The following is a 27,227-nucleotide window of genomic DNA, read 5'->3' on the forward strand; positions in this document are numbered from 1 at the left end:
GAGCAAACATCTTATTACACTTGTAATAAGACAAAACTAGCTTACAAGTAACTTTTCAGAGAGATAAGAGAGCTTGTTCTAAGTTAATAATTCCTTAATATTAATTAGAAAAACAACAACAAAAAAACAGATTATCTCACATATAGCAAGGGAGAAATGTCTTGCTATATGTGAACAAATCTGCTAGCGGAACCAGTTCTTTTATATCAACATTAAGGAATTATTGATAAAAATAAAAAAAAATCAATATTCCTTTAAAGATATCCTTTTAATAAATGCTTCCAGAGGTCGTCAACCAGACCAACTGTCCCTACCACACACATATTTACAAACTCAAACAAATTTGGTGTTTGGAAAAATGCTTACTACTCAAAACATTTAATTTATTTTAATTTAGTTAATGTGGTAAGCCTGGTAATCTCTGGTGAAGCTTTTCTTGTTTTTTTATCTTAAAAATGGTGATGGAACAAACTAGGGATGCACAATATCGGATATGCCGACATACTAAAACTCATTCAGTCGATAACTGACACCCATACCGATATTTTTTCCCTACATCTACTTCCTGAAACTATACATCTTTCTCTGCTGTGGGGTTAAAATACAACATTATTTTTACCAATTTATCCTGCTAAAATATGCAAATGCTAAAAAGGAGGCTAAAAAAGATGCAACACTTTCAACTTTCATTATGTTTAATTTCAAATGTATTCATGACAATGAAAACACTCCAACAGTACACATTTGACTTTGTGCTGTGCTGCAGGCATCTTCGTCACTGGTTAGTCATATAAAGACAACTTTTATATCGATGAGTTACTTTGACGGAATGGCCGATGTCCGATATTAAATTTTACAGCTAATATCGGCCGATACCCATACCGATAATATAAATTAAAATTTCTGCTGCACAAAGCAGCACAAATGTAGCATAGTTGATTGACATATTTCACCTGATTTTGTATATGTAGGCAATGGGGGTCAGTTGACCCTTGATGACCCTTGGAAACATTCATCAATATCGTTAAAATGAGAGCAGCACAAACTAAACTTTTTTAAATGTTTGACTCAAATTTTGTTTTTAAATTGAAGGTGTGGGAGCCAAATTCACACAGTTCTCTGTGTTGGTCCATCGCAGAAAATAAAACACATTGTGGAAGATTTAAAGGATGTGAAAACCTTTCCAAGACACTAAATAATTCAAATTTTACTTGATAAATAATATTTAAATCAAAAGTGAACTCTTCCAAAATCTTCCACTGCAACTGCAATAAAAGCTGAATTTAAGGTATTTTATTGTCCATCCTTCCCAGGAAAGATAAAACATGCAGACAAAAGAAAATACACCTTTATTGTTATTCTATTGTTAATTTATTTAAAAACATCATCTAATAATGCCATTTGTGCTTTGCTTCAATAAAGCAACATCAAATAAAAACAGTTCGTAGCTGGTGATCCTCACACAGAAACCTCAGATTTTCTCCTGTTAAGGTTACAATCTACAGCTACGTTTCAGATTCCTACATGAAAAATGTTCACATGCAACAAAATCAGAAAAAACAAAACCAAAGTAAACTACAAATAGTTTTAAAAAAAGGCAACTGCTCCCCATGAACAGGCATTTTTAACATCGAAGAAGAATTATTATCGTGAGATGTTGATAATGCAGTTTCAGTAGCATCAACTCCCACAAACAGTTCATAAACACAAAAACCCAAACCGAGCTTTTCACCTTTTCTGACGCGAATTCACACACTCACATAAACCCTTACTCTAATAAATAAGTTGTTCTGTCAGATCACTGCTTTCAAGGTAAGATATCGTTTTCAGACGGAGTTCGGTTCAATCCGAAGAGTTAGCGGCGACCAGAGGAAGCGCACAGCGCAGCGTGTGCGGTGGTTTGATCTCTGCAGGCTCAGAAACGGCGACAAGGAGTTTTTAAACATTTAAACACATTCACTAGTTTGCATCACATTTCCATCGACGTCACATACTGGTCTGTCCTTCAGCACGCTGCAGGATTCCTGTAAGAAGTCTACAGATACAATTCGTTTGCACATACCTGACCTTAACGTAACCAAAAAAAAACAAAAAAGTAAATGCAAACACACACGGAAAATACATTTGAACAAACAGTAACCAGCAAAAATGAAGCCCGTTTTCACAAATATCCAGTCGTTATAAATTCTAAACCAAGAACCACAACAATGATTTAAACCTCCTTTGACCCTGTAATAATAATAAAAAAAACAAACTTCGTCCTCTGTTAGCCTGCGCACATGCAAACACGCAGGCTAACACAGAGGATATTTTACACAGCTGTTCAATTTCAAATTCAAAAACTTGTTAATTTCTGAATTAGTAAGGAAAAACAAATATATTCACATTTTCATCTCACAATGAACAGAAAAACGGATTGTTTTGCATTTACATGCAGCGATATAATACAGTGTAACTTTAAGTTAAATTGTTTTTGACTTTTTTTTATTCTCTAATTTGAGCAAAATGTAGGAATGCTCTGGATTTAACTGGGCAGCTGAACGTGTGTTTGTGGCAATGATTTCATTTAACAACCAAGAACATTAACATGACCTTTTTATTTCTAGCTATCCCTCTTCCACAGACTGGTTCATGATTTCTCCATGTGACATTTTCACAAACTCATTCTTCTAAATATCCAACAGATGGGGAAAAAAGTAGCTCCTTCAGTAATGCATCGTTGGAAAAAATATGCTGTGTAGGATTAAATATTAAAGTTTTAAGGAGTTTTTGAGGTGGCTGCGTTTAAATGATGTGATGGCTGGTGCTGTGTGACGTAACATTCATTGAATAGTATTTGCAGAAAGATTATTAATGATTAAAAGTCTTGATAAAAGTGTAACCGAACCGAGAACAGTGGATAAATGCACTTAACTTTAGCCGGTTCACTGCTGATTGCATCTGATCAGTTAATACAGGTGCATCTCAGTAAATGAGAAAATCATCGAAAAGTCGGATTATTTCAGTAACTTGATTCAAAAGTGAAACTAAATGATGTTTTTCAAGTGTTTATGTCTGTTAATTTTGAGGATCTTGGCTTATAACGAAACATTACTGTGTGAAATTAATTTATATTTCACTTTTTGAGCTAAATTACTGAAAGAAACGGACTTTACAAAGTCACTGACTTATTGAGAGGCACTTTCTGTATTTCTGTACATCTGAACGATTTTGCAGCTGAATGCTTTGATAACTGAAACCAGAAACTGTACAGAACTGCTGACCTCAGTGGTACCGAGAGATTTAAACATATTTTTCTCCAGAAATATCAGAATATTTACACGTTGCGGCTGGGATGCCATCTTTCAGCCGCCCACAAGTCTTTCAGTCAGACATGAAAACATTAATTGACTCCCCATATTGTGCGCATTTTCTACACTACAACCGAGACTTATGTACATGAATTTGCTTTTGAAGACAAACTACATTTTTATTTTCCTTATAGTCGATATTAGAGTGCACTAAAGACATTTTAGCAGCTTTAACATACAAGCAGAAAGAATCAACATAAAATTCTCCTGTTTGTCATTTCCTATGCAAAGGTAGCTTTCTTCTTTTCAGATTGCTGTTTTGATGTTATCGTTTTCTTTTTATATACACACACAATTAAAATTTTTGACCAGGGCAAAACATTTAAACTACGTTGGCAATGTTACCAAAAAACGAGGGGATTCCTGGAGGTACCTCTTCTGGCTGGAACGAAAAGGAGGAAGACTGGCTTCAGGTCTCTTCCAGCTGACAGCGAAGAGTTAGCGGCCGATGCGTGAAGGCACTTCCCGGTAAAGCTTTCCGCAGACTAGCACCTGGGATTGTTTTGAAGTAACCAGTAGAAGCCCTTTGTAAAGGTGAGAGGTCTTAAAGGTTCCCCAGTCACAGAAGCGTGAAACTTAAGATGTATTGGAGGAGTTTATTCCGGTTGGCCTGAGGTTGAAAGGTGCTGCTCAGCTCCAGAACTGACACTCTGTTTTCTAGTCTTTCCTTCAGGACCTAAAGAGTTGTCCAAACAGAGGAGATAGAAGTTAAAGCTTCACTCTGAGTTTCTGAAGCCTGCAGAATAAACCGCGTACATTAAACATGCGCACCCCGAGCTCTTTGAATGTCTTCACCGTGTTCTTAACCAGATAGTGAGTTGCACTTTCACCTGAAAAAGAAAATAAGAAAAAGTTAATCAAGAAAACAAAAAAGAACTTAATTTATAAAAATTGTAGGACTTAAAACTTTTATATCAGAGGTTTTCAAACTCTATGTTTTATAAAACTTGCCTACAACATACAAGCTAAATAAATAACACTTTATGCCTACAACTGTTAAGGATAACAAGTCTATTTTTTGACAGCAAAGCTCAACAAATATTCACTTTTCATGCTTCAATAAATGTATTCTTTCACACTAGATTAACTTAACATGCAACAAGATACTGCAACCTTATAATAACTGAGGAAAAACCTAGAAAAAGAAACCTGCTGTCACTCAATGAGTTTCTAAAACCCAGAACTCTGTAAAAGTTTTGTTTTTCAGATTTCTGCTTTACAAAGTAAAGTCACTTTTTAATCCCTAATAACTTCAAATGACATAATTAACAGAAAAATAACAACTCAGGTTTAATTTAATGTCTTTGTAATACTCAAAGTTATCTTGAAGTAGCATTATAATATATCGTCTTCACAAATTCTTCACTAACATGGTGATCTTTGATGAAGGAGGAGAAACTGAGGTTAAAACTAGCTTATTTCCACTGTTTGTTGACATGCACTGGTTGATGATTCACTTAATAAAATGCTCCTTGTGGGTCCGAATATTTGCTTGATAAATAAAACTTATAGAAAGTTTATAAATTCAGCGCTTTGATCCACAAAATGTTGCAGATGAAATGTTTTGTTAACAAGAGATGAAGTGGGGAAAAAGACAGAAGGATGCATCGTATGGCTGTTGAAAAAGAATATTGTAGTAATCGATTATTGTTACGACTGACAGGCATCGGTCCAAGCATCGTTAGAGCCCTGACTAACTAGCTAGCTAACTAACCAACTACCTACAGTAACTAACTAGCCCGCTCACTCACTCACAACCTGGAAACGTTGACGTTATGCTGCTAGCATTTAAAGCTTAGCAACAACTCACAGGCAGAAGTCAGAGCGCTGCGCAACACAAATAATCACCCGGCTGGAACACGGTGCCTTAGTTGATAAAACCTAATTTAATGAACATAAATTATGTTTATTAAATTTTCCTGGAGGAACTTTAATAATCAAAGTACTCAAATCATTCGAGGAGTCGTTACAGCCCTCCTGCACTGAACAATAAGTAAGTATGACCAATAACACAGTGAGCATTTCAATGGCAGAGAGCAGAGCATGTGTGCAGTCTTACCATAAGCAGCCACGCCTCTCTCTGTCCGTGTCAGCAGGTATTTGAAGAGCCTCAGGGTGAAGTCGGACTCAGGCATAGGCTGACTCAAGCCGTGAACAAACACGGCGGCGCCGCTGTAGGCCTCCAGCACTGGACTGAGCAGGCGCTGGAGGAAGATGAAGAACTCCTGGTGCTCAGCTGACAGGCTCACCTGGTTCAGAAAAACAATAATCATCTATGCGGTTCTTGGAAGTGATTTCAAAAGTTTAAACATTTTGAGCGGCTGCAGGAGAGCAGACCTTCACGTAGCGATCTCGCTGCTCCTCCCCAAAGTCGCTGTCTTCGTCCTCTTCGTCGCTTCTCCAGGAGAGCGGCTCGGAGAACTTCTTAGGCCAGGGTTCCTCGGTTGGGCTGGAGTTCATTTCCTCCTGGTCCTCCTGAAGCACAAAAACACAACGAGGAGAACTGGGAAAAACGGTTCCATGCACCACAAATCTGAAACAAACCTCCAGAAAACTGCAAAGATGCTGAAACACTGAATACCACCTGTTTAAATCTGCCTTTGATTCATAATAACTGGAACATATTTGATGAAAATAATCTAATATTTACTGATTGTTGGTAACTGTATTATGTTTGTATGATGCTTGTTGTATTGTCATTTTTGTCCAACAGAAGTAAAGTTAAATCTATAAACTTACTTCAGCCACATAGAGAACCCCATACTGGATGAGTCGGCTCACTGCGTCGTTCAAAACCTGGTAAATAGTCTGGCAGGGCTGCGGGATGGAGAAGAGAGTTGTTGTTGTAAAAATAAAAATAATAAGACAAATCCCCTGTAGCAGGACTCATACGCTTTTCTCACAATAATTCAAGAACTTAGTCAAACTTTTCCAACAGAAATTAGATGAAAACTATACCAAAAATAAACTAAAAAAGACAGTTTCAAATAGAGAATTTTATTATTAAGATCTGATAGCGTTCTACATTCACCAAGAGGGACAGGATAAACTAAAATATAATAACATTTTATGCTTGAAATGTCTATTACACAGAAAGTTACAAGAATGTTCTTGTTAAGTTTTCTTGATTTTAGCAAATAGAAAAAACTTAAGTAATTCTAACTGACCTAAAACAAAATAAATTTGATCTGATTTAACTTCAGACAGTGAGAAAAAAAATGTGTACATGACTTGTTATCTTTAAATATCTGGATTCAACTTTAAATAATGCTTTTCAAATGTAGAATTTTAATCAAGTTTATTACAAAACTGTGTAGCTTGAGTGTTAAGCACTTTCAAGAACTTTTTATATAAATCAAGCACTTTCCACACCCTGGAAACACCTAATTGCACCAGTACAAACTCTGCAGTAGGAGAAATAAGTTCTCACAATGCATAACATAAAATTGTAACAGCAAGGTTTCCCCCTGAAAACTTGCTAAGCCTGGTGGTTGGGCGCTCAGCAGTCATTCATCCAGTGGCCCGTCGTGTTTTTCAGCTAAAAAATGGTTAAATTTGACAGGAAATTTTAAAATATCACTTGATAATTATGAGTTATTGAAAGATTGGCACCTGAACATAATATAAAGTCTAAAAAAATGCAAACATTTAAAAAAAAACAAAGAAATAAACAATGTTAAACCTGGTGGGGGCACAAGTAAAGCTTGGTGGCCCGCCAGGCTTATAATACACTGGGGGAAACACTGCTTGCAGCTTTAACTTCAAATATGTGCCACATTTTCTATGTATATATAAATACATTTTATTTTACATGTCATGCAACTTCCCAGTAAAATAAATTGTGTCACCAGCCTGGTGACACTGAGGGAAACTCTGAGCAATCACATCTTTCTTAAATTGGAAAGTGCAAAATTTGAAATAATGCGATCCATGTGCTGGACTTACTGATGCCACCGCCACCTCGTTGGTCAGGAAGAGGGAGAGACCTGCCGCCTTGTGGATGAGACGCTCCTGACTGAGCAGAAGGCTGCTGCAGTCCTTGGGCTGGTGAGGAGACTCTGTGATGAGATCTCGCTGCAGTGACAGGATGCTGCAGGCTGGAAACAAAAAAAGCATTTAGAAATCCTCCAAATATGTAAAAGCTGCAGCCGAGCGACACAAGCAGAAACGGCTGGGTCATCGTACCGATGATCGCGTCCGGGATGAAGACGTGGAAAAGGCCGTTGCTGTAAAAGTTGAGCTCGAAGAGAGCGGGCACGGTCTGACAGGCTGCGATGGTGAACTCTCCGTTGCGGTTGGCGCTGCCGGTCACGTTGATGCATTTTTCCAGGAGGTGGAGCGCACGCATGACCACATCCTCAGAGTCCCCTGAAAAACCCAGGTCAAAGTCTCGGGACAGAATCTCCTCCTTCATGTTGAAGAAATCCTCTACCAGCTTGGTCAAAACAACCCCCTAAAAAGAATAAATAAAACATTTTAATAGACCTTTCTGTGAACAGTTGTTTTTAGATATTATGCAGTTACACCAGAGAAGCTGCAGAGGGCAGACATGTGCCACAAATGTGCAAAAAATTGAAGGGAGAACACATTTTAGAAAACCAATCGGTACTAGAGTTAAGTCAAAGTGCTCAGATAAAGTTTTCACACCCCTGCAACTTTGTAACATTTTCTCAAAAGGCAACTATAAACCTAAACGTATTTTATTGGCTTGTTATGTGATAGACGAGCGTTTTGGGATGATTAATGGAGCTACAAAAGGGTTAAGGGTGCACCAATGTATCGGCCGGCTGATTTATTTGTGCAGATTTCCTTAATTTTGAGAGATCTGTGATCGGCTTGATTGTAAAGCCGATCTCATCTACCTCTGCCAACCACTGTCCTCTTCTGCTCTGCCTTTAGAGAGGTTTGACTGATGTCTGCATGTCTGCAGTTAACAATATTCACTCCACTGTTGCCAACTCAGCAACTTTCTTGCTATATTTAGCAACATTTCAGACCAAAAACAATTAGTATTGGCCAAAATCGGAACGGGCAGATCAGGTTCTTTTTAAAGATCGGTGATCAACGATCGACAAAAAAAAACTGCAATCGGTGCAGCCCTAATTGAAATGGCTCAGTCAAAGTCCGGATCTACTCTTGTGTAAACCTGACAAAGCCTGTGCTGCTTTGCAAAGAAGAATGTGATAAATTTCACTCTCTTGATCTAAATGTACGATAAAGGACTTGCAGCAAAGTCAGAGCTCTAAGATTCTTATTGACAAAAACAAAGTTAAGATTCTCTTTCCATTTCATCTATGGCTTTTCCAGAAATATGAAACTCAATACAGTAAATAAAAAAAATTTAAGAGAGACGAAAACAACAAGTTTTGCTGGATAATAGCTGGTCGCAGTAATTATTGCGATAAATGATAGTATTGTTATTTTGAGACTGTTTTCAAGTAACATATTGATAGTAGCATAATAAAGCAAGTTTGCTCTCTCAAAGACTTCACACTGAAACTGGAAGATATTTTAAATATCCAAAATAAAACACAACAACCAAAAAAGTAAATAAAATAAAAAGGAGACAAAAACCACACAACCAAAACCATAAATAAAATGGATTATGAAATCTCTGTAAACAAAATATTCATCAACAGAATGGAAATAATCAAGCTCAGTTTAATATTTAATCAATTGATTATTGCAACAGGGTTATGAATACTTTTGAATGCTTTACCAGTAAAAAGGATAAACACACACAGACAGAGATAAGAAACTCACCTGTCTGTGTCGGTACAGAAGCAGACAGGCCACAATGTGAGTTGACATAATCGCTGATGATTTATTAGCAGCTGTAAGAAGAAAATGAGCAGCAAACATGAGAAAATATAACACACAATCACATTTTTTAATTTAATTATCAAAACGTCTTCATGCAGTGCAAAAACATAAAACCTTACCAAGTATTTTATTCCAGTTTCTAGTGCAAATATCTTAGTAAACTTGAATTAAGACAAAACTAATTTAAAAGTAACTTATCAGCAAGACATAGAAGCTTGTTTTAAGTAAATAATTCCTTAATATTTCTGAAAAATTTCTTGTTCCATTGGCAAATTGTTTCACTTAAAGTGAAACTGTCTTGTTTTAAGTAAATTTATCACCACCGATATTAAGGAATTATTTACGTAAAACAACCTTCTATATGTACAGTAAGTATAGATACTTATAAGTTAGTTTTGACTTATTACAAGTGTAATAAGATACTTTCACTAGAAACTAGACTAAAAATACTTGGTAAGATTTGATGTTTTTGCAGTGCGAGCAAAAACATGTAGGAAAACATCAAGGAAAAGACATTTTCAGCCGCTTTATTTCTATTGAATTCAATTTAATTAACTTGTCCTCATCAATTATTCTGAATACTTCTCAGTGTGGGGAAACCCTGCAGAGACGGTTTCTGAAGGAAGCACCCCACTGAGAAATGAAAAAACCTCTGGCAGAAGCAGATTCACAGCCGGAGATAACCTGCCTCAACTGGTTTGGAGAGGACAAGAAAAAACAACCTGACGGGTTAAATAGTTACTTCAAATATCCAGAATGTTAAGATCATCCAAGAGTTTGTGGTCCCCTGAAAACACATTAGAAATATAAATGATTATGTGCACCACCAAAGCACATAACTCTAGGTTACTAGAGTTCATCTCCGGCGTAGGGAACACAAAAAAAATGGCGCTGCATTCTTCCAGCTTCTCTCCTCCCTCTCTCCCTATTGGCTAGAAACAACATGCCATCCAGCTGACTGCTCTGCAATTGGCTGAACAATAAATTACAAAAGAAAAAGGAGCTTTTGCTTGCATCTGAATGAGGAGAGGAGAGCCAGTCTCTGCAGTGTTACCCCAGGGCACAGCGCCCTGAGTGATGTGATCCTGATGGGCTGATGCTGCGCCACGCAGTGCTGGATTTCAATTAGGATGAAAGATCGTGTTTCATTGGTGGACAGGTGCAGCTTTAACGAAGGATGAAAATGAGACCTGTGCACTCTGAACACTGAAACTGAATAAAATAGGAACAAACAATGTGCTCCAATGTTTTCAATAAATGCTATAAGTGACTATGCTAAAGGCTGCCGTAGATCAACTGGAGTTTGTGAATTTCTTACTGAAGAGGACGTGCTTGGCCAGGTTGTTGATGACATGTCGTCTAAAGAGTTCGTCTGGGACTTCTCTGTTCATCACTTCCTCTTCCTGCTCTCCAAACTGACCGTCAGCCCTGGAACAACAACAAACAGTCCAAGACATTAGGATATCACTGCACTGCAGAAACACAAAATCTTACCACGTATTTCTGGTCTAGTTTCTGGTGCAAATATCTTAATACACTTGAAATAAGACAAAACTAACTTACAGGTAACTTTATAGCCAGATATAAAGAGTTGTTTTAAGTAAATAATTTCTGAAAATTTGATGAAAAAGCACTTGTTCCACTGGCAGATTATTTAACTTATAACAAGACATTTTTTAATAAATATTAAGGAATTATTTACTTTAAAGTTGCTTTTTAGTTACTTGGTCTTATTTTAAGTGTAATAAGATATTTGCACTAAAAACTAAACCAAAATTACTTGGCAAGATTTTTTGTTTTTTGCAGTGTAATTTTATTCATACACTGAAACATACTTATTCCAGCAGGGTTTCCCTCAGTGTATTATAAGCCTGGCGGGCCACCAGGCTTTATTTGTGCCCCCACCAGGCTTAGTGTTGCTTATTTATTGAAGTCTTTTTAAAATGTTTGCATTTTTTAAGGCTTTCTATTTAGTGTTCAGGTGTTAATCTTCAATCTTTCAAAAACACATAATTATCAAGTGATATTTTCAAATTTCCTGTCAACTTTAAACATTTTTTAACTAAAAATAATGACGGGCCGTTGGATGAATGACTGCCCTGGCATCCAACCACAGGGCTTACCAAGTTTTCTGGGGGAAACCTTGTAGCCTACATATATTTAAACTTGAAACCAGATATTTAAGTATAATAATAATACACAAACGCTTTTTTTCTCACTGTCTGAAGTTAAATCAGACCAAATTTCTCTTATTTTAGGTCAGAATTACCTAAGTTTTTTCTATTTGCTAAAATCAAGAAAACTTAGCAAAAGCATTTTTTTTAGAGACTTCTTGTAACTTTTAGGACATTTCAAGCATAAACTTTTGTTGCATTTTGTTACTTTTTGAAGAACAATTTTCTTTGCAAAAACTTCAAAATTTATTTTATTTGTTGTTTTGTTCATTTATTTTGGATATTTAAAATGTCTCCCAGCTCCGGTGTTAAATATTCATTAGAATTTAAAGGTAACTGATCTTTGAGAATGCATTCTTGTGTTACCATTATATCACTTAAAATGGTCTCCAAACAACAATATTATAGTTTATCGCAATAACTTCTGGAACAATTTATCGTCCAGCAGAATTTGTTATCGTGACAGGCCTAGTTGGGCATAAATTAATGATATTACTGATGAATCCTGATCAGAGTTTTTGTCTTAAATTGAACTTTACATTCAATTCAACTCCATAAAAGGTGACAGACTACTGTCTTTGTTTCACCTTCATATGTTTAAGCTGCAATCTGTCCTAGAAAATGCATTTCAGATCTGAAGTTGATGCCTTACAAACGTTTTTTTACCACAACATTTAAACACTGAACCTGTGTTTCACATTTCTTTGCTTCTTTTATATCCAAGCTCTTTGTCTGTCTCAACATGTCCCAACAAGCCTCACTGCTCGGTGAATAAAACAAACCTTTTGGTATGCGACTGCTAACTTGTATTCATTCCACTTTTTTAAAGCGATATAAACTCTGAAAAAACAAACCGAGTTGGAGATTTTAGACATGCTAAGAGAGGCTGCAGCTGTCATAAGGAACATTCTGTACGGCCGTCTCTGTTTTACTAAGATGAACTGGAGCAACCTCTCCCAGTGGAAAGTCGAGGGCTCAGATCTCAGATGTCAGATGACAGACGACGCTGTGAAGCAGCAGGGGGGAGAAATTAGCTTTGGACATAAAGGCTGTCACATCTCAGGCGAAGGAACATCTGGTTTCTGCATTAACAACAGACAGATAAAAACACTGTGGATGAGGAAAAGTGCATTACTGTGCAGAAATGATGTATGGCATCAAGGCGTTTTCCAGGGACACTGATGGGGGAACATGACGGCTCCTCTGGGTGTCCAGGTATTCCTAAATATAACAACAGGGACACAAAAGGCTTTAGGACTTTTAATTAATGACTGACGCACTGAATCAAGATCTTAAAATACTTCATTAAAATGCTTAACAGTAAACATTGTTTATTTCAAGTGTCAAGAGTTTCTGCTTTGCCTCATGAGACCAATACGGTTTTAGAGAAACACAATTCCCGTTAAAGTTTCTGCAGAGCTTTAGAAAATTCTACCTTTATATTTGTGATTATAGGACAGATTTTCTTTTTTTCTAGCATGGACCCAACCTACTGATCAATGGAAAAATAAAAAGTGGTTCCTCATCCAGCCTTTTTAAAAAAAATCTTTTAAATTTTTGAGCTATTGATCTGACTAAAAATACTGGGAAGTTAGATAAGCATCTATTTTTTTTTAAAAGGAATGTGTACTTGTCTTTCCCTTTTTGAAGACAGGGCATGTGTTTCACATCATATATATGCTCCAGAAAAACTCACATACAGTTAAAAAATACTTTTATTTTTTGCCAATTTCTTAAAAATAAATAGTGAATTAAAAAAAATGCTTCCAGGTCATTTATTTTATGTGAAATATTCAGGGAAATACTATGACTTACTATTAGTAATAATACCAGAATAAGGTCATAATATTAAGATATGAAGTAATAGTTTTATGAGAAATAAAAGAAAGAAAGTTTCAAGTTTTTAAGGTATTGGTTTTACAAATAAGGAAATTGTTATCAGTAGCAGAACTTTGAAACAACTGTGCAAACAAATAAAGAAGCTTTCTTCTTTAAAACAAATATTTTTTATTGTGATAATGTGACTTTCTCCTTGCAACATTGTGTCCTTATTCTGCTAATATTTTGACTTTATTCTCATAATACAATGACCTTATTCTGGTACCCAGTAATTACGAGAAATCTCCTTCACCACCGAGCAAAAATACTTACAATTAAAATGAGGATTTTTACTAAATCTTTCAGTGTGATAAAATAAATAATTTAAAGTATCTTGGACACATTTTCAATAACAGTAGCGGCTCCATCGGTAAAAGGCCGGTGCAGATTCACCTTTAGAGAGAAGGGCTGGTTGAAATCAACTCGAACACAACCGTAGTTTTTCCTTAGCATCCGAAACACTCCACATGCTATTCCCCACCAACTCTCATTCTGCTTAGGTTTACCCTAAGGAGAACAAAAAACAAATAAAAAAATTAACTAATTAAAATCTGGATTGGGTAATCATAGATAAGAAATAAAAAAAAAAAAAAGACAGACAAACAACAATCCAAAAGATGGGTTAAGAAATACATTTAGCAAGAAACCATATTTTTCTCTTTTAAAAAATATAGATATGTATTTGTTCTGTAAAAAATTCTTAATTAATTGATAATCCAAAAAACAAACAAAAAAATCAACAGATTAACGCTACATTGTATTGCTGTTAAGTCAAGCAGAAAGGAATGAGCTTTTCACATTTTGATGCTAGAAGTGTTTATTTTTTCTGCAGATGAATCCTTTGCTACAAATGATCAAATGTACGGTAAGTGAAAGTTATGTTTTTGCATTTTGGGCAATAAAACCACTATTTTTCTTTTTAAGAAGCAAGTTAAACATTTGCATCTTTTAATGCATTTCTAATATTGTATAAAATAAGCTTAAGTGGTTAAATGTGGAAATTGCAAAACATGCTGATCTTATTGTCCAATTAAATAATCACACATATACATAAATGTATAGCTCTGGAAAAAATTAATAGACCACTTAAAATGATCAGTTTCTCTGATTTTACTCTTTATATATATATATATTAGTAAAATGAACATTGTTATTTTATTCTATGAACTACTGACATGTCTCTGAAATTCCACGCAAAAATTTACTATTTATTTGCAGAAAATAACCAAAAAGAAGCAGCGCTTTCAGACCTCAAGTAACGCAAAGAAAATAAGTTCATATTTATTAAAAACAACAATACTAATGTAAGAAGAAAACTCAGGAAGAGTTCAGAAATTAATATTTGGTGGAATAACCATCAGGTTTTCAATGGGGTTCAGTGCAGTGGGCTCTTATTTTTTTCCAGAGCTAAATAAACCTTTGTTGCTAAAGCAAGGAACACAGGCATCGTCCAAGAGCTTACCAGCTGCTCGCTGTTATAGTTGCCTTCAATAATGCGGTCATACGAGATGCCAACTGGCACGACCAGCACGTCTCCGATTGCCCCTGTGAACAGCGTGTCGACCACGATGGACAGCATGCCCGCGCGGGGTGGAAACGGTTTACCGCTGCGGGACCGCGTACCCTCCAGGAAGACCTCCAAAAACTGCTCCTGCCTCAATAACTCCTCTGTGTACTGCAGGAGGATTGAAACAAAGAGTGCATATGTGAGAGGAGTGGGCCAAAGGTCGACGACAAAGAGCAGCGTCCACCATTAAAACACTTGAGGTGAAAATGTTTACCATTGAATAACAAAACTTAATCCAGGGATAATGAGGAAGTGAGTGTAAACAAAGCGATGTAGGCTACGTTCGCACTGCAGCCTGATTTTTTCCCCGATTTTTTTTCCCCCTTAATGCGACCTGTAGCTGATCTTTTCACGACAGTCTGAACAACACAGGAATTTCGAATGTGACCCAGGCCACTTGGATATCCAATACTTAAGCGATTCAAACGTGACCTAAATCTGAATGGCCAGGTCGAATTCATCCCACCGGAACATCATTTATACTCGACAAACGTGGCTATTCTGCATCCTCAGACGCTTAAGCGGGAAGAACAACAACAAACTACTAGGATAAGGATTAAGTTGCTAATATCCTGGTTCCGGTCAGACAACAACTTCAAAATCGTAAACTATGCTCCACCGTTAGCATCAATGTTTACTTCCGCAAACACTTCTTTTTTACTGAGCACCCTCTACTGTGCATGCGGGACACTTTCAGGTCGTTTGCAGTTCACACTGGAGATCACATACAGGTCGCTTATATTTGGAAGTGTGAACAATCACAGCAAAAAAAATGTTATTGATTTGACAAAATTGGATTTGGGTCACTTCGAGCTGCAGCGTGAACGCAGCCTTAGTTCGTAAGAAAAATAATCCCTGAATGCAACCTTTAGACCCGGGCATGTTCAGGTCGCAGCTACGCAGCGTAACCATATCCCTCTAGGTTTAGCATACAAACAGCTGTCTCTTAAGAAGAGAATTTGTTTCCTGAAATATAACATAGATAAGGTCACAGAGTCCAAACTGAAAAGAGAAAGAACATTCAGGCTCTAAGGGAGCCATTTTGGTCTTCACTGCTTCTGCATTTCTCCCTGTGAAATATGATACTCTGCTTGACAACATTTCAAATGTTGTGGCAAACTTGGATTATATTGTCAGTTCAACGAAAAAAGCAAAAAACTGGCGCTCGTCATTTTGAGTAGCTGCTTATGCGTCTTGCAGATAACTCTTATCTAACAGCTGTACAGTCAGCTCAGCTGCACTCTTCAGACTTTTCAGTTTTAAAACTTTGTCAGCTAAATATCAGCAGTTAAACAAAAACATCAAAATACTTTACAATGTAGTGCAAAAGTATTCAGACCCGTTGAATGTAATCACATTTTGCTACGTTACTAATTTCTGTGTTTTCTACTGCGATTTAAAGTGAGAACAATACAAAGTAGCATACAGCTATGAAGTTGAAGTTGATTTTAAAAGCTTTTACTTTGTAAAATGTCTCAGACTGAGTCAGGTTAGATAGAAAGCACCAGTTTTCAGGCAGATTTGAGTCTGGACTTTGACTAGGCCACTCTACTACAGTACAGTATATGAATATGTTTTTATGCAAACAATTCCAACGTAGCAAGTCTTATACCCTCTAGTATTGCAAAATTACTTGGATTTAGTTCAAAACAATCTTCTCATCAGTTCGGATGAGCCTTCCTGAGATAAAGATTCCCACAGCATGATGCTCCTACCACCATGTGCCACAATGGAAATGGTGTGAACCCAATGGTGCGAGTTATTTCCAGCCCAAATACCGGGAGCATTCTGCATCCAGACCCATGTGACCAGAGAACATTCTTCCATGTTTGATGAGTCCCACGCATGGCTTGTAGCAAACTGTAAAAAAAAGCTTTTTATTGTTTTCTTAAAACACCAGCTTTCTACTTGCAATTGAAGGCAGCTGCTTGCTGGATTTTATTTTAGGGTGTCAGATTAGGGCTGTAACGATTCCTTGAATGATTCAAGTACCTCAAAATGAATCGAGGGAAATTTATCTGCCTCGTAGCTTTGTTAAATTATGTTTTATTATTTAGAGCACCGTGTTGCGGTCGGGTGACTGATTATGTTGCGCAACACTCTCATTTCCCCTTTGAGTTGTTGACGAAAGCTACGTGTTAGCAGCAAAATACCCAATTTTCAAGTTAGGTATGGGAAGATTTTAGTGATTCATGATAATATCCGGGTTTTTATTGTTTTTGGGGGACCAATAAACATCCTGAAATTGACTGGCATGATGCCTGGAGTACGGCAGCCTTTCTCCTCAGAGCTGCTGCCTAGTGGCGGTGAAGAGCGCGGCGGGTGTATTTATACAGGTGAGCGGATAGACTGAACACGACGGGCGGCTGTGCTTTAGTTGCTTAACGTAAGCATAGCTTTACAAACGAACTGGAAAATTTACTTCATTTCATCCCGGTCTCACAAATGGGTGGCGGAGCTCATTGTGGTGGTACATGGCTGGTAGATGCGTTTCTGTGACGAATGAAGGTGTCAAATCCCGTCACTAACATAAACACAACAGCTATAAATGGCTGGACAAAGTGAGAGTTCATCAATTACATTGACTGAATATGAGTGCATTAACTAAAACTTAAAGTAGACATTTTTTTTAAAAAGAGTATTTGTGAGCCTGCCTCTTCCTTGTTAAACTGAATATAATTTCAGATTTTTATATAACTTTTCTTCAGGTTAACTTAGAAAGTGAGCTAATATTGTTACAGGTTAATTTTCTAAGCTACAGAAAAGTAATTCTTAGGGATGCTCAAATATGAAAAATTGGACTGACGTTAATATCTGGCAGTAACACTGCTGTTATGTTAGCTTTACCAATATTTTATACATTTTTTTATCCAATTACTCAATTAAAGAATAATCTATGAATTATTCTCTTACGAATACTAATATTACTAAAGTATTAGTTTACAACAGCCCTATGTCAGATTACAGAGACCTAATACACATGCACACGCCATTCTACATATTTTTACATTTTATTTTATACTTTCTTCTTCGACATTTGAAGTGTTTAGCTGCAATGTGACAAAATACAAACAAGTTCACTTTACTTTTGAAAGCTTCTGTTATTTAAAGCTTCTCAAAGCGTTTAAAAAGTAGTTATTTATGTTTTTTCTCCTTCACTGTGGAGCTCAAACAGGTTTTCTGAGTAGAAACCTGCAAAGCTCTATTATCTGGCTGAACAAAAAAAGGTTCTCCATCAAGTTCTGGCTTAAATAGACTCTCTTATTTCCTAGAAAGCTTTTCATCTACACACAGAAACCCAAAACCTTCTACCTCTCCGAAAAGTGCTGAACCATAAAAGCTCTGAAACTTGCATTATGTGATGGTTTACAGGTAAAACATGGAGGCCGATTTAACCACCTGAGCTAGCATGGACGTCTGCGGTCACAGAAGCTCGTAAACCGATCAGGAGATCTGAAAACGAATCCTTAAATTAACAAGTCAGAAGATGCATAACTCGACCCAGAAGGTTTCACATGCCAGGATCAAATTTACTCAAATAAACATCAGAGGGACATTTTACAACGTTGACTGCAAATTTAGCAGGTTTGAATAACTTCTGATTAGACCTGTCACAATAAGTAATAAATCAATTAATCGCATTATAAATTTAAACAATTTCTTATAAATTTCTCTTTCCGCCAAAAACTGGATGACAAAAGTCTTCAGTATGGTGCTTTGGTTTAAACTAGCCCCTTTTTTTGAGACTTTATTATTCTTTTTTTTTTATTTCTGTTGTTTTATTTATTTATTTTGGATATTTAAAATGTATTCCAGTTCCAGTGCTAAATGTTTATTAAAACTGAAAGTTTATTGATCTTTTGAAAATGTGTTCTTGCATTATTATCGTTTATTGCAATAACTTTTGTGCGCAATTTATCATGCAAAAAATTTTGCTAAAGTGACAGGCCTACTTCTGAAGAAGAAGAAATTTTGCACTGAAATAATGTAAAAAAAAAGTAGAGAAGCAAAAACATCAGCATCTCATTGTGTAAAAAGAAAATAACGACTTACTGCATGCAACAGCGACCTGTACAAAATGTCTTTCTTTCCATCCACTGTCTCCTCCATTCTCCGCCGGATAAAAAATCCACCGAGTTTACGAATCACAGTGCTGAATAAAAGAGAAAAGAGATGAATTTTGTAGGTATGTTAGGTCAAACATTACACGAGGCTTTGCAGCTGTTTACCTGAGGATCGGGATGCTAAGATTGTTTCCAGCCGCGATGTGGGGCGCCTTGATGTTATGACAGAACAGAATCAAAGTGATGAGTAGGTAGTCGATGTGGGATTTGTGGACTGGGAGAAAGACCATGGGCAGTTTTCGCTGCAAAGACCAAAAAAAAAAAAAAAAAAAGATTGACTAAAGAAAAACTGTATCTATTCGCAGAAAACAATAAATTACAAACGACTACTGCATATGTGGGACAGAGGGATAATTTTATCAGGGATTTTTCATCTCAAAATTGCTTCTGCAGCATCAGTTTACACAGTCCTTTTCAAAGTATCGTAGCTTAAAATATAAGTATGATGGATGGACAGTGGACAAACAGAAATGAAGGCCCCAACCTTCATAGAGAAAGAAAGTCTGAAACTTTTCCGTGAAAAACTCTGTACATATATAGTTGGATGCAGTCCTCTAGCTTCCTCTGAAGCCCAATGATGAGGAAGAGTAAATATACACATCAATAAGTAAATTACGGAAATTTAGTCGTTTCGCTTTGTGAAATGATGCTAACCTCTGAGGCAGCTTTCTTCACCATCTCCAGCTGTCCTTTGTGGATCTGGATGCTCCAAAAGAAGCCATTGAACAGCCTGAGGAGCACCCACCCTGTCAGCCTGAAAGGATAAAGTAAAGTAAAAATGGAGCCACAAGCCTGTTTTTTTTTATTTTTTAAAACAGAATGATCCTGAAACCTGATGAACAGCGGGGAAACGTTGGCCACCATCTCTTGGAGGACGGCTCTGGCTTTCTGTTTCACTTTACTGACCGGCTGACTGACAGCAGTCTCTGACTCTGCTGCAACCTTCAAAATGGTAGACTCCACCCTGCAGATTACAAACACAGATCACAAAAACATCTAAAATCAAAAACATCTAGTGTCTCTTTGTTCTTTTATACATTTTGCATTCACAGTAGCTGTTACGCTGACTTTCTGTGAGCAACAATCAATGAAGCAAATATAATCTCTGTCCCTTAACGCTCTAATTTAGGGGTGTCAAACTCTTTCATTTTGGGCCAAATCCAAAATCTGAACATTTTTAAAGGGACGGTTGCACCAGAATGTATTGCCAAAACCAATTAAACTGTTAAAATGTCAATAAATAGCCATTCCTCCAAGATTTTGTGATTGTTTTGGTGTTTTTTGCGTTCAAAATTACAGATTTTATGATGCTAATTTAGAAATGTTTGTAAGGATTTTTTACAATATTTGCAGAAGTGTATGACGTTGAAAGGGGCTTTTTATTAGTGGCCGTACCGGTCATGGACTATAACCTGACACCAGGTAAGGGTAAGGCAGCAGTCACTTAAACCAAATGTTTTTGGCAAATCTTGAGAAACTTTGCAGTAAAAATCTGGAAAAATTGGAGGGACTTATTGATTTAATTTGGAGTCTAAAGGGCCACATAAAAATCTACTGCGGGCCAGATTTGGCCCCCGGGCCTCGAGTTTGACGCTTGTGCTTTACGCCCTAAACGTAGCAGCGACAATCCAGCCAAATTTGCAGTACCGTATTCCCGCCACACTTTGCACCATCTGAAAAATTCCAACGGATTTGCGCTTTCCAGCCAATATCAGGTTATTATGGTAATTTCACCCCCCGCCATCGCAGGGAGTGAAATTAATCTGAGGGGAACTCCTTTAATAGACGGTAAAATGCAAAAATAACTTGCCAGATATTGAAAGTTCCAGTTGTTATGGATAAATGGGCAGATATATTTACTCACAGGACATTTAAAGGACTGCGTACAATTAAAATGAGCAAAAAACTCCAGGCAGAGAGTTTAGATTTAGGACATAAAGGGTTAAAAAAGGTCACGTCGACCCCCACCTGCTGCTGTTCAGCACATTGTCGACCATGTTCCTGGTGAACATGTCCTTGTGGACGTCTCTCTCCGTAACGAACAGCACATAGCTGAGCCTGCGTGCCAACCAGCCCCGCTGTCTGCAGCATCAGACAAAGACAGACCAAAACACAAGGCATCATTCGTTTTCCCCTCGTAAAAGAGATGAAAATACACGCAGGGATATCCTGGTGATTTAACATTAACAGATACAATCAATAACTGGCACCCAGCTTTGTCAGTAAATACAATAGTGATATCCACTTTTTTTCAGCGTATCATGTGCTCACCCACAGAATACAGCCAAAACAAACATAACCAACATATTTATTTAAGACTAACAGAGGTCTATGTTGACCTGGCATAGGGGTGTTAAACTCATTTTCATTTTGGGACAAATCAAGATCATAAATGCTCTTAAAGGGCCGGTTGTGCCAGAATGTATTGATAAAACTTGGTTCACAAACTATCAATGAATTATTAAAATTAAATAATATGTAGCTACTGAACATCTTTTCAATTCCTCCAGGATTTTGTGATACTTCTTGAGATTTCTGCAATAAAATTTAAAGTATTTGTGGTACTACTTAATAATTATTTGTGATATTTGTACTTATTTATGACAGTAAATGTGACTTTTTATTACTCGCTGTATAGATTATGGACTATAATCTGACATCAATTAAGGCTGAGGCATCTGTTTAGAACAAGTAAGAAAGTTCTACAAAAAAAGTGCTGGGATTTGTTGATTTTGTGTGAATTTCCACAATAATCCTGCTGTCCTGCTGTTTTGGACCAGGATTTGACTGGACCAACCTGAATGCCATTTGTGAAAACCTGAAATACTGATGATGAAATGCAAAATGTAACTTTACTGCATCTTAGTGGTTCCAGGTTTTCAAGTATGATAAATTAAAACAAACTCAATAATTTCCATTGACATCATTCTTTTTTACTCTTTCTACCAAAAACTGGATGATAAGTCTTCAGTTTGGTACTTTGGTCTCAACTAGCCCTTTTTTGAAGGACAATTTTGTTTAAGACTTCAAAATTCATTTTATTTGTTTTTATTTATTTATTTTTAATATCTAAAATGTCTTCTAGTTCCACTGTTAAATGTTCATTCAAATTTAAAGTTTACTGATCTCTTACCATTATATTACTTAAAAATGGTCTCAAAACAACAATACTATCGTTTATGGCAATAAAATTTGTTATCATGACAGGCCTATGTATATTTACACCAAGTGTATGTTTAAGTTGTTTGAGGTTTTAGCTTAACTTTTTAAGTTCTCCTTTCTTAGGTGGTTGCATGTGTGCAGCGTCACTTGACAAACACGTTAAATAATCTATAAATCCACTTTTCCACTGTGTCACAGATCAGGCCATTTGACCTGAAGCCATTCATTATACACACATTGTTTAGGAGCACAGCACCTGCCTGACATGTACTGATTATATTACTTATAGGAGAAGCATCTCAAAGACATCCGACGCCAACAAATTAACTTCTTCTACCAGAACGTGAGTTTGTTCTTCTTTTTGAGGGTACTGGGCAGCTAAAAATAAAAAAGAGTGTAGCTCTGACTTTGCTAACTAGTAGAAGAAAGAGATTGTCTTCTGTTTACCTCGTGTTGGTCTCGTTGATGTAGATGACGTTACGAAGGCCCAGAGATGGAATGCTGGGGTTGAACAATTGTTCCTGCAAAGAAGAAGTAAGATGTAGCAAATTGTATTCCTTTCAGTTTGTTGAATAGATTTCAATTGATATTGTCACACTGTTAATCTGGTCAAAATGTATAGCATTTATACGCTTCATTTATACGCTTTTTTTTTTACGTTACAATATGATTACAAACATAAATGTATCTTTATGTATTTTTTCGCATGAAATCCTAAAATATTGTGGTATGTAGTATTATTTTATTGCAGCAGTGTTTTATTACACCCTGGCTCTAATCATTTGACAGCTTTTCGTCCAGAATTGCTCTACATTTAGCTGCATCCTTCTTATACATTTGCTGAAGAAAAGCATGATGCTGCCAACACCATCTCTCCCTGTGCCATCTATAAGTTTGTGGCAAACTGCAAACTCCCTACGGCTTCCATTTTGGCACATTTCTATAAAATATAAGAACTTCTCATGATTTTTCTTCTACTTCCCAACTTTATCATATAAAATTTATTTGACTGGATGTGCATAAAACTGACACAATGATATAACATCATGAACATGAAGGAGTCTTTATGAATGTTTATGACTGCTGTCATAAAGTGTCATTCGGTAAATAATGACACTTCTAATGCGAAGTTGCATTAAAAGTTTGTTTAAAGTGTCAATTTTGCATTACTCCGTAAATAATGACACTTTTAATGTGAAGTTGACAATTTTAATGGACTTTTAATGCAACTTAGTGTCATTATTTACCGAATGACACTTCATGACAGCAGTCGAAAGCATTCATAAAGACTCCTTCATCTTCATGACAGCTGTTATGTCATGTTTATGACAGTGTCATGTCAGTCTTATGCACACCCCATCAAATAAAATGTTAATTAAATTCAATTTTATTAAAACACATTGAATGGTTTACATTTATGCCCTCATGTACTCCTCATGTCTGACCTACAGTTGCAGGATTTCTGTGCAAATAAAAAAAGGAAACAGGGAAATGTCAAGGTGAGTCAGTGACACGGCAGTTATTAACGTCAGGAAATTTAATGATTTTATTCCTGAGAAAAGGCAACTGAATACCTATCATTCTCTCTATAATTCACCATTAGAAAAACTAATGTCTTCAATGGGGACAATTAGAGCAGAGCAGGGGTGTCAAACTCATTTTCAATTTGGGCCAAATCCAAAATCTGAACATTTTTAAAGGGACGGTTGTACCAGAATGTATTACTAAAACCAATTAAACTGTTAAAATATCAATAAATAGCCATTCCTCCAAGATTTTGTGATTGTTTTGGTGTTTTTTGCATTCAAAATGACAGACTTTGTGATGCTAATTTAGAAATGTTTGTAAGGATTTTTTACAATATTTGCAGAAGTGTATGATGTTGAAAGTGGCTTTTTATTAGTGGCCGTATCGGTCATGGACTATAACCTGACATCAGGTAAGGCTATGGCAGCAGTCAGATAAAACCAATGCTTTTGGCAAATCTTGAGAAAATTTGCAGTAAAAATCTGGAAAAAATTTGGGGGATTTGTTCAAATTTTGCAGATTTGTGAAAAATTGGAAGGACTTATTGATATAATCTGGAGTCTAAAGGGCCACATAAAAACTACTGTGTGTCAGATTTGGTCCCCGTGCCTTGAGTTTGACACATGTGAATTAGAGTCTTGAAAAGAAAAACTGCAGTAGGAGAGGGACTTTACCCAGCTCTGAGGTGTACAGGAGTGACAGCATCGGCCCACAAATGGCCGCTTTCTGTTCAGCAGGCCCTCCTTCCACGTCCTGGCACAAGAGCGCAGGACTGACGGACTGGTACTGCGGTCCTTGAAACACAGCCACACAGAAAGTTAGGATGAAAGCAGAACACATTTAAAAAGACTTCAAAAGGACCACACTTACAACATTTGAACTAATTTGTAGCTGTGATTCCATACAGCGGTACAGTTAATTTGCACGTTTGACTTACAGGGTCTTCGTTGGGATGTTTCCAGCGGTTGCACCACTGCTCTCCATTGCTGACCGGCAGCAACAAGCTGTCGGACAGCTCCATCTTCGCTGCTGCCTCCTTACGGATCACACGCACCAGATGCTGGCAAGCTGGGGAGATTTTACAAACATCAGCCTTGAGAATATCCTACCCATTCTGTGAAGAAGAGTCTGCATGTTCCCTCAACTCGGACACAAATTCACCTCCAAATAAAACCTGATTTCATTTCCTACCGAAATGTTTTCACACTTAGGTCTCGTTGACTTATTTGCTTTCATATAGCAGGAATTTGTCTTGAGCACAACATCAATTAAATTATGCGCACACAAAAATCTGAACCTCTATTCTACATTTTTATAAACTAAATTACTTAACATTGATGTGCTTTTTAAACATCCCAATGCCTTGCAAAACTATTTATACAACTGCAACATTTTCACATTTTGTTATGTTACAACTAAGCCTGTCACGATAAATTCTTCTGGACGATAAATTGTTCCAATTGCGACAGACGATAATATTGTTGTTTTGAGACCATTTTAAGTAATATAATGGTAATAGCATAATAATACAAAAATACATTCTCAAAAATGAATAAACTTTAAATTCTAATGAACATTTTACACTGGAACTGAAAGACATTTTAAATATACAAAATAAACAAACAAAATCCATCCATCCATTTTCTGTTCACCCTTGTCCCCAATGGGGTCAGGAGGGTTAAACAAACAAAATAACAAATAAATTTTATTTTGAAGTCTTGGTAAAAAAAAAAAAAACGTCCTTCAAAAAAAAGGGCTAGTTGAGACCAAAGCACCAAACTGAAGACTTTTATAATCCAATTTTTGGTTGAAAGAAAAAAAAAAGAGAGAGAAAGAGATAAATGATAAATCAGGACAATGGAAATCATTGAGTTTGTTTTAATTTATCATGTGATTAATTGATTTATTGATTATTATGACAGGCCTAGTTACAACTGCTTAAAATTCAGTTAATTTTCAAAAGGGTCTTATTCAATAATTTGAGAAATTTGATGAGAAGACTGAGACAGACTGGCGACCTGTCCAGGGTGACCCCGTCTCTCGCCCGGAACGTTAGCTGGAGATAGGCACCAGCACCCCTCCCGACCCCACTTGGGACAAGGGAGATAGAAAATGGATGGATGGATAATGAGAAGACAAACAGATGATTTATAGGAAAAATTATGGTACTGTTGGATTTCTTCAGGGGATATTCTGAGTTCCAGAAAAACTATTCAAAATTTCATTTAAAGTTTATCCATACCTGCGATATCCAACAGGAAACCGTTTCACAATAAAGGAAGTTTTTATTCTGACTAATCAAAAAACAAGTTGCCCCAGCAAACTAAGAGAGCACACAGGTAGCATGAAGTAAGCAGAGATCCAACAAAGGTACAATGGGAACTAGGTCGGTGAGTCACTTTATGAATGAGTGTAAAGCTACTAAATATCGTATAGTATGTGTGTCAGAGGTGGGATAAACTGTGTCTATTTAAGACTGTCCAGAAATGGATTAACAGCACTCTGAGCTGCAGTCCCTTTAAGGCGCTGTGATCCTAGTAAGTGATGCAAATGCAGATAAGGGAAACTGGATTTTCAAACAGGCTAGTGACCGAGAGTAGTCCTGCAGATGGGGTGAGTTTACTGGGCAACAAGCTGAAGAATCTGGAGGGATTAGGTAACAAGTAAAAGCGGGCAGAATGAAGAATTAAGAGTTTCAATACAAAAGCAGGCCTGATATAACCAATCCCGACCATGTGAGTCATAAGAAAGGTGGAAAAGAAAACTTTAAAACAGCAGAGAAAGGATGTACTGTTCATACCAAATTAAACTAGATTCATCTTAAAGCGAGAACATGCAGACAGGAGCACATATTGTAAATACAGTGTATGCACACCACTGGGTTAATCCGTCTCACACTGTCTGTAATAACCAGGTCAAACAGGAGAGGTCTTTGTGACAGATGGGAAGTGCAGACAACAATAGCACAAACCAAGCTAGCCTCATCCTGACAGAGAGGCACTGTAATTTCGCCTCTCCAGATATAAAACTCAAGAATGCGCAGAGTTATTTAAACGTGTCCTCAGCAGTTTCTGCTGTCACAGTCTGTAGCTCTCTGCAAGGCATGCTACTGCTGCTGAGCTTCAAGGGGGAAATCCTTAAACAGCTCAATCAGCCAAAGTCTAAACATTACATTAAGTTATCAGTAAGACCAATAAAAATGAGGATCCGTCCATCATAATGACCGGATTGTAAATTCAGAGGCATCATGTAACCGTGTCAACAACGTAGTGTGAACCAGCGCTTCAATACAGATATTGTGCCTTTGACAATACACGAGCTGCACCGGCTACTATCCCTTCCCCAGCATTGGGAATGTGGATGCTAGCATCAAGGTTAGCTACAACAAAGCTAGCTAAGCGAGAACAAACCTCCCCCACGGCTTACCTTGATTATTCTCTTACGCTGAGTCATATTTCAAAAATTAAGCTCGTTGAAAAACCACAAACCGGCATGTCGCTGAGCGTTTTACCAACCGGAGTAGTCGTTCACACGCTTAAATTGTGAGGAACGAACAGCGCAGCGCTGACGGGAAGGGATGTCTGACAAGAGGCAAGCGCACACCACTCGGTAGCCGTTTCAG

At 36.9% G+C, this 27,227-nt stretch overlaps 1 protein-coding gene across 1 annotated transcript; it reads right to left on the reverse strand.

The window, feature by feature from the left end:
* Positions 1-1,348: 1,348 nt before the first annotated feature.
* gpam (glycerol-3-phosphate acyltransferase, mitochondrial) lies at positions 1,349-27,227 on the reverse strand. The gene is made up of 21 exons (XM_032574413.1): positions 27,032-27,227; positions 24,543-24,673; positions 24,280-24,399; positions 22,526-22,599; positions 20,885-20,998; positions 19,749-19,880; positions 19,571-19,670; positions 19,022-19,158; positions 18,846-18,945; positions 14,688-14,900; positions 13,619-13,732; positions 12,483-12,568; positions 10,492-10,601; positions 9,114-9,184; positions 7,536-7,803; positions 7,296-7,447; positions 6,090-6,167; positions 5,688-5,825; positions 5,410-5,599; positions 4,122-4,180; positions 1,349-4,026 (listed from the first exon to the last, which is right to left on the reverse strand). Exons 2-21 carry the CDS (start codon positions 24,624-24,626, stop codon positions 3,910-3,912), a joined length of 2,457 nt encoding a protein of 818 aa, XP_032430304.1. The 5' UTR covers positions 24,627-24,673; positions 27,032-27,227; the 3' UTR covers positions 1,349-3,909.

Source organism: Xiphophorus hellerii, chromosome 10, assembly GCF_003331165.1.
Source record: "Xiphophorus hellerii strain 12219 chromosome 10, Xiphophorus_hellerii-4.1, whole genome shotgun sequence".
NCBI lineage: Eukaryota > Metazoa > Chordata > Actinopteri > Cyprinodontiformes > Poeciliidae > Xiphophorus > Xiphophorus hellerii.

Excerpts from the sequence above, each read along its gene's own strand:
- gpam (XM_032574413.1), bottom strand. The coding sequence starts at position 24,626 with ATGGAGCTGTCCGACAGCTTGTTGCTGCCGGTCAGCAATGGAGAGCAG. Across the intron at positions 19,671-19,748 it reads GTTTCCCCGCTGTTCATCAG|GCTGACAGGGTGGGTGCTCC; the intron begins GTTTCAGGATCA and ends TTATCCTTTCAG. Across the intron at positions 5,600-5,687 it reads AGCGAGATCGCTACGTGAAG|GTGAGCCTGTCAGCTGAGCA; the intron begins GTCTGCTCTCCT and ends TTTCTGAACCAG.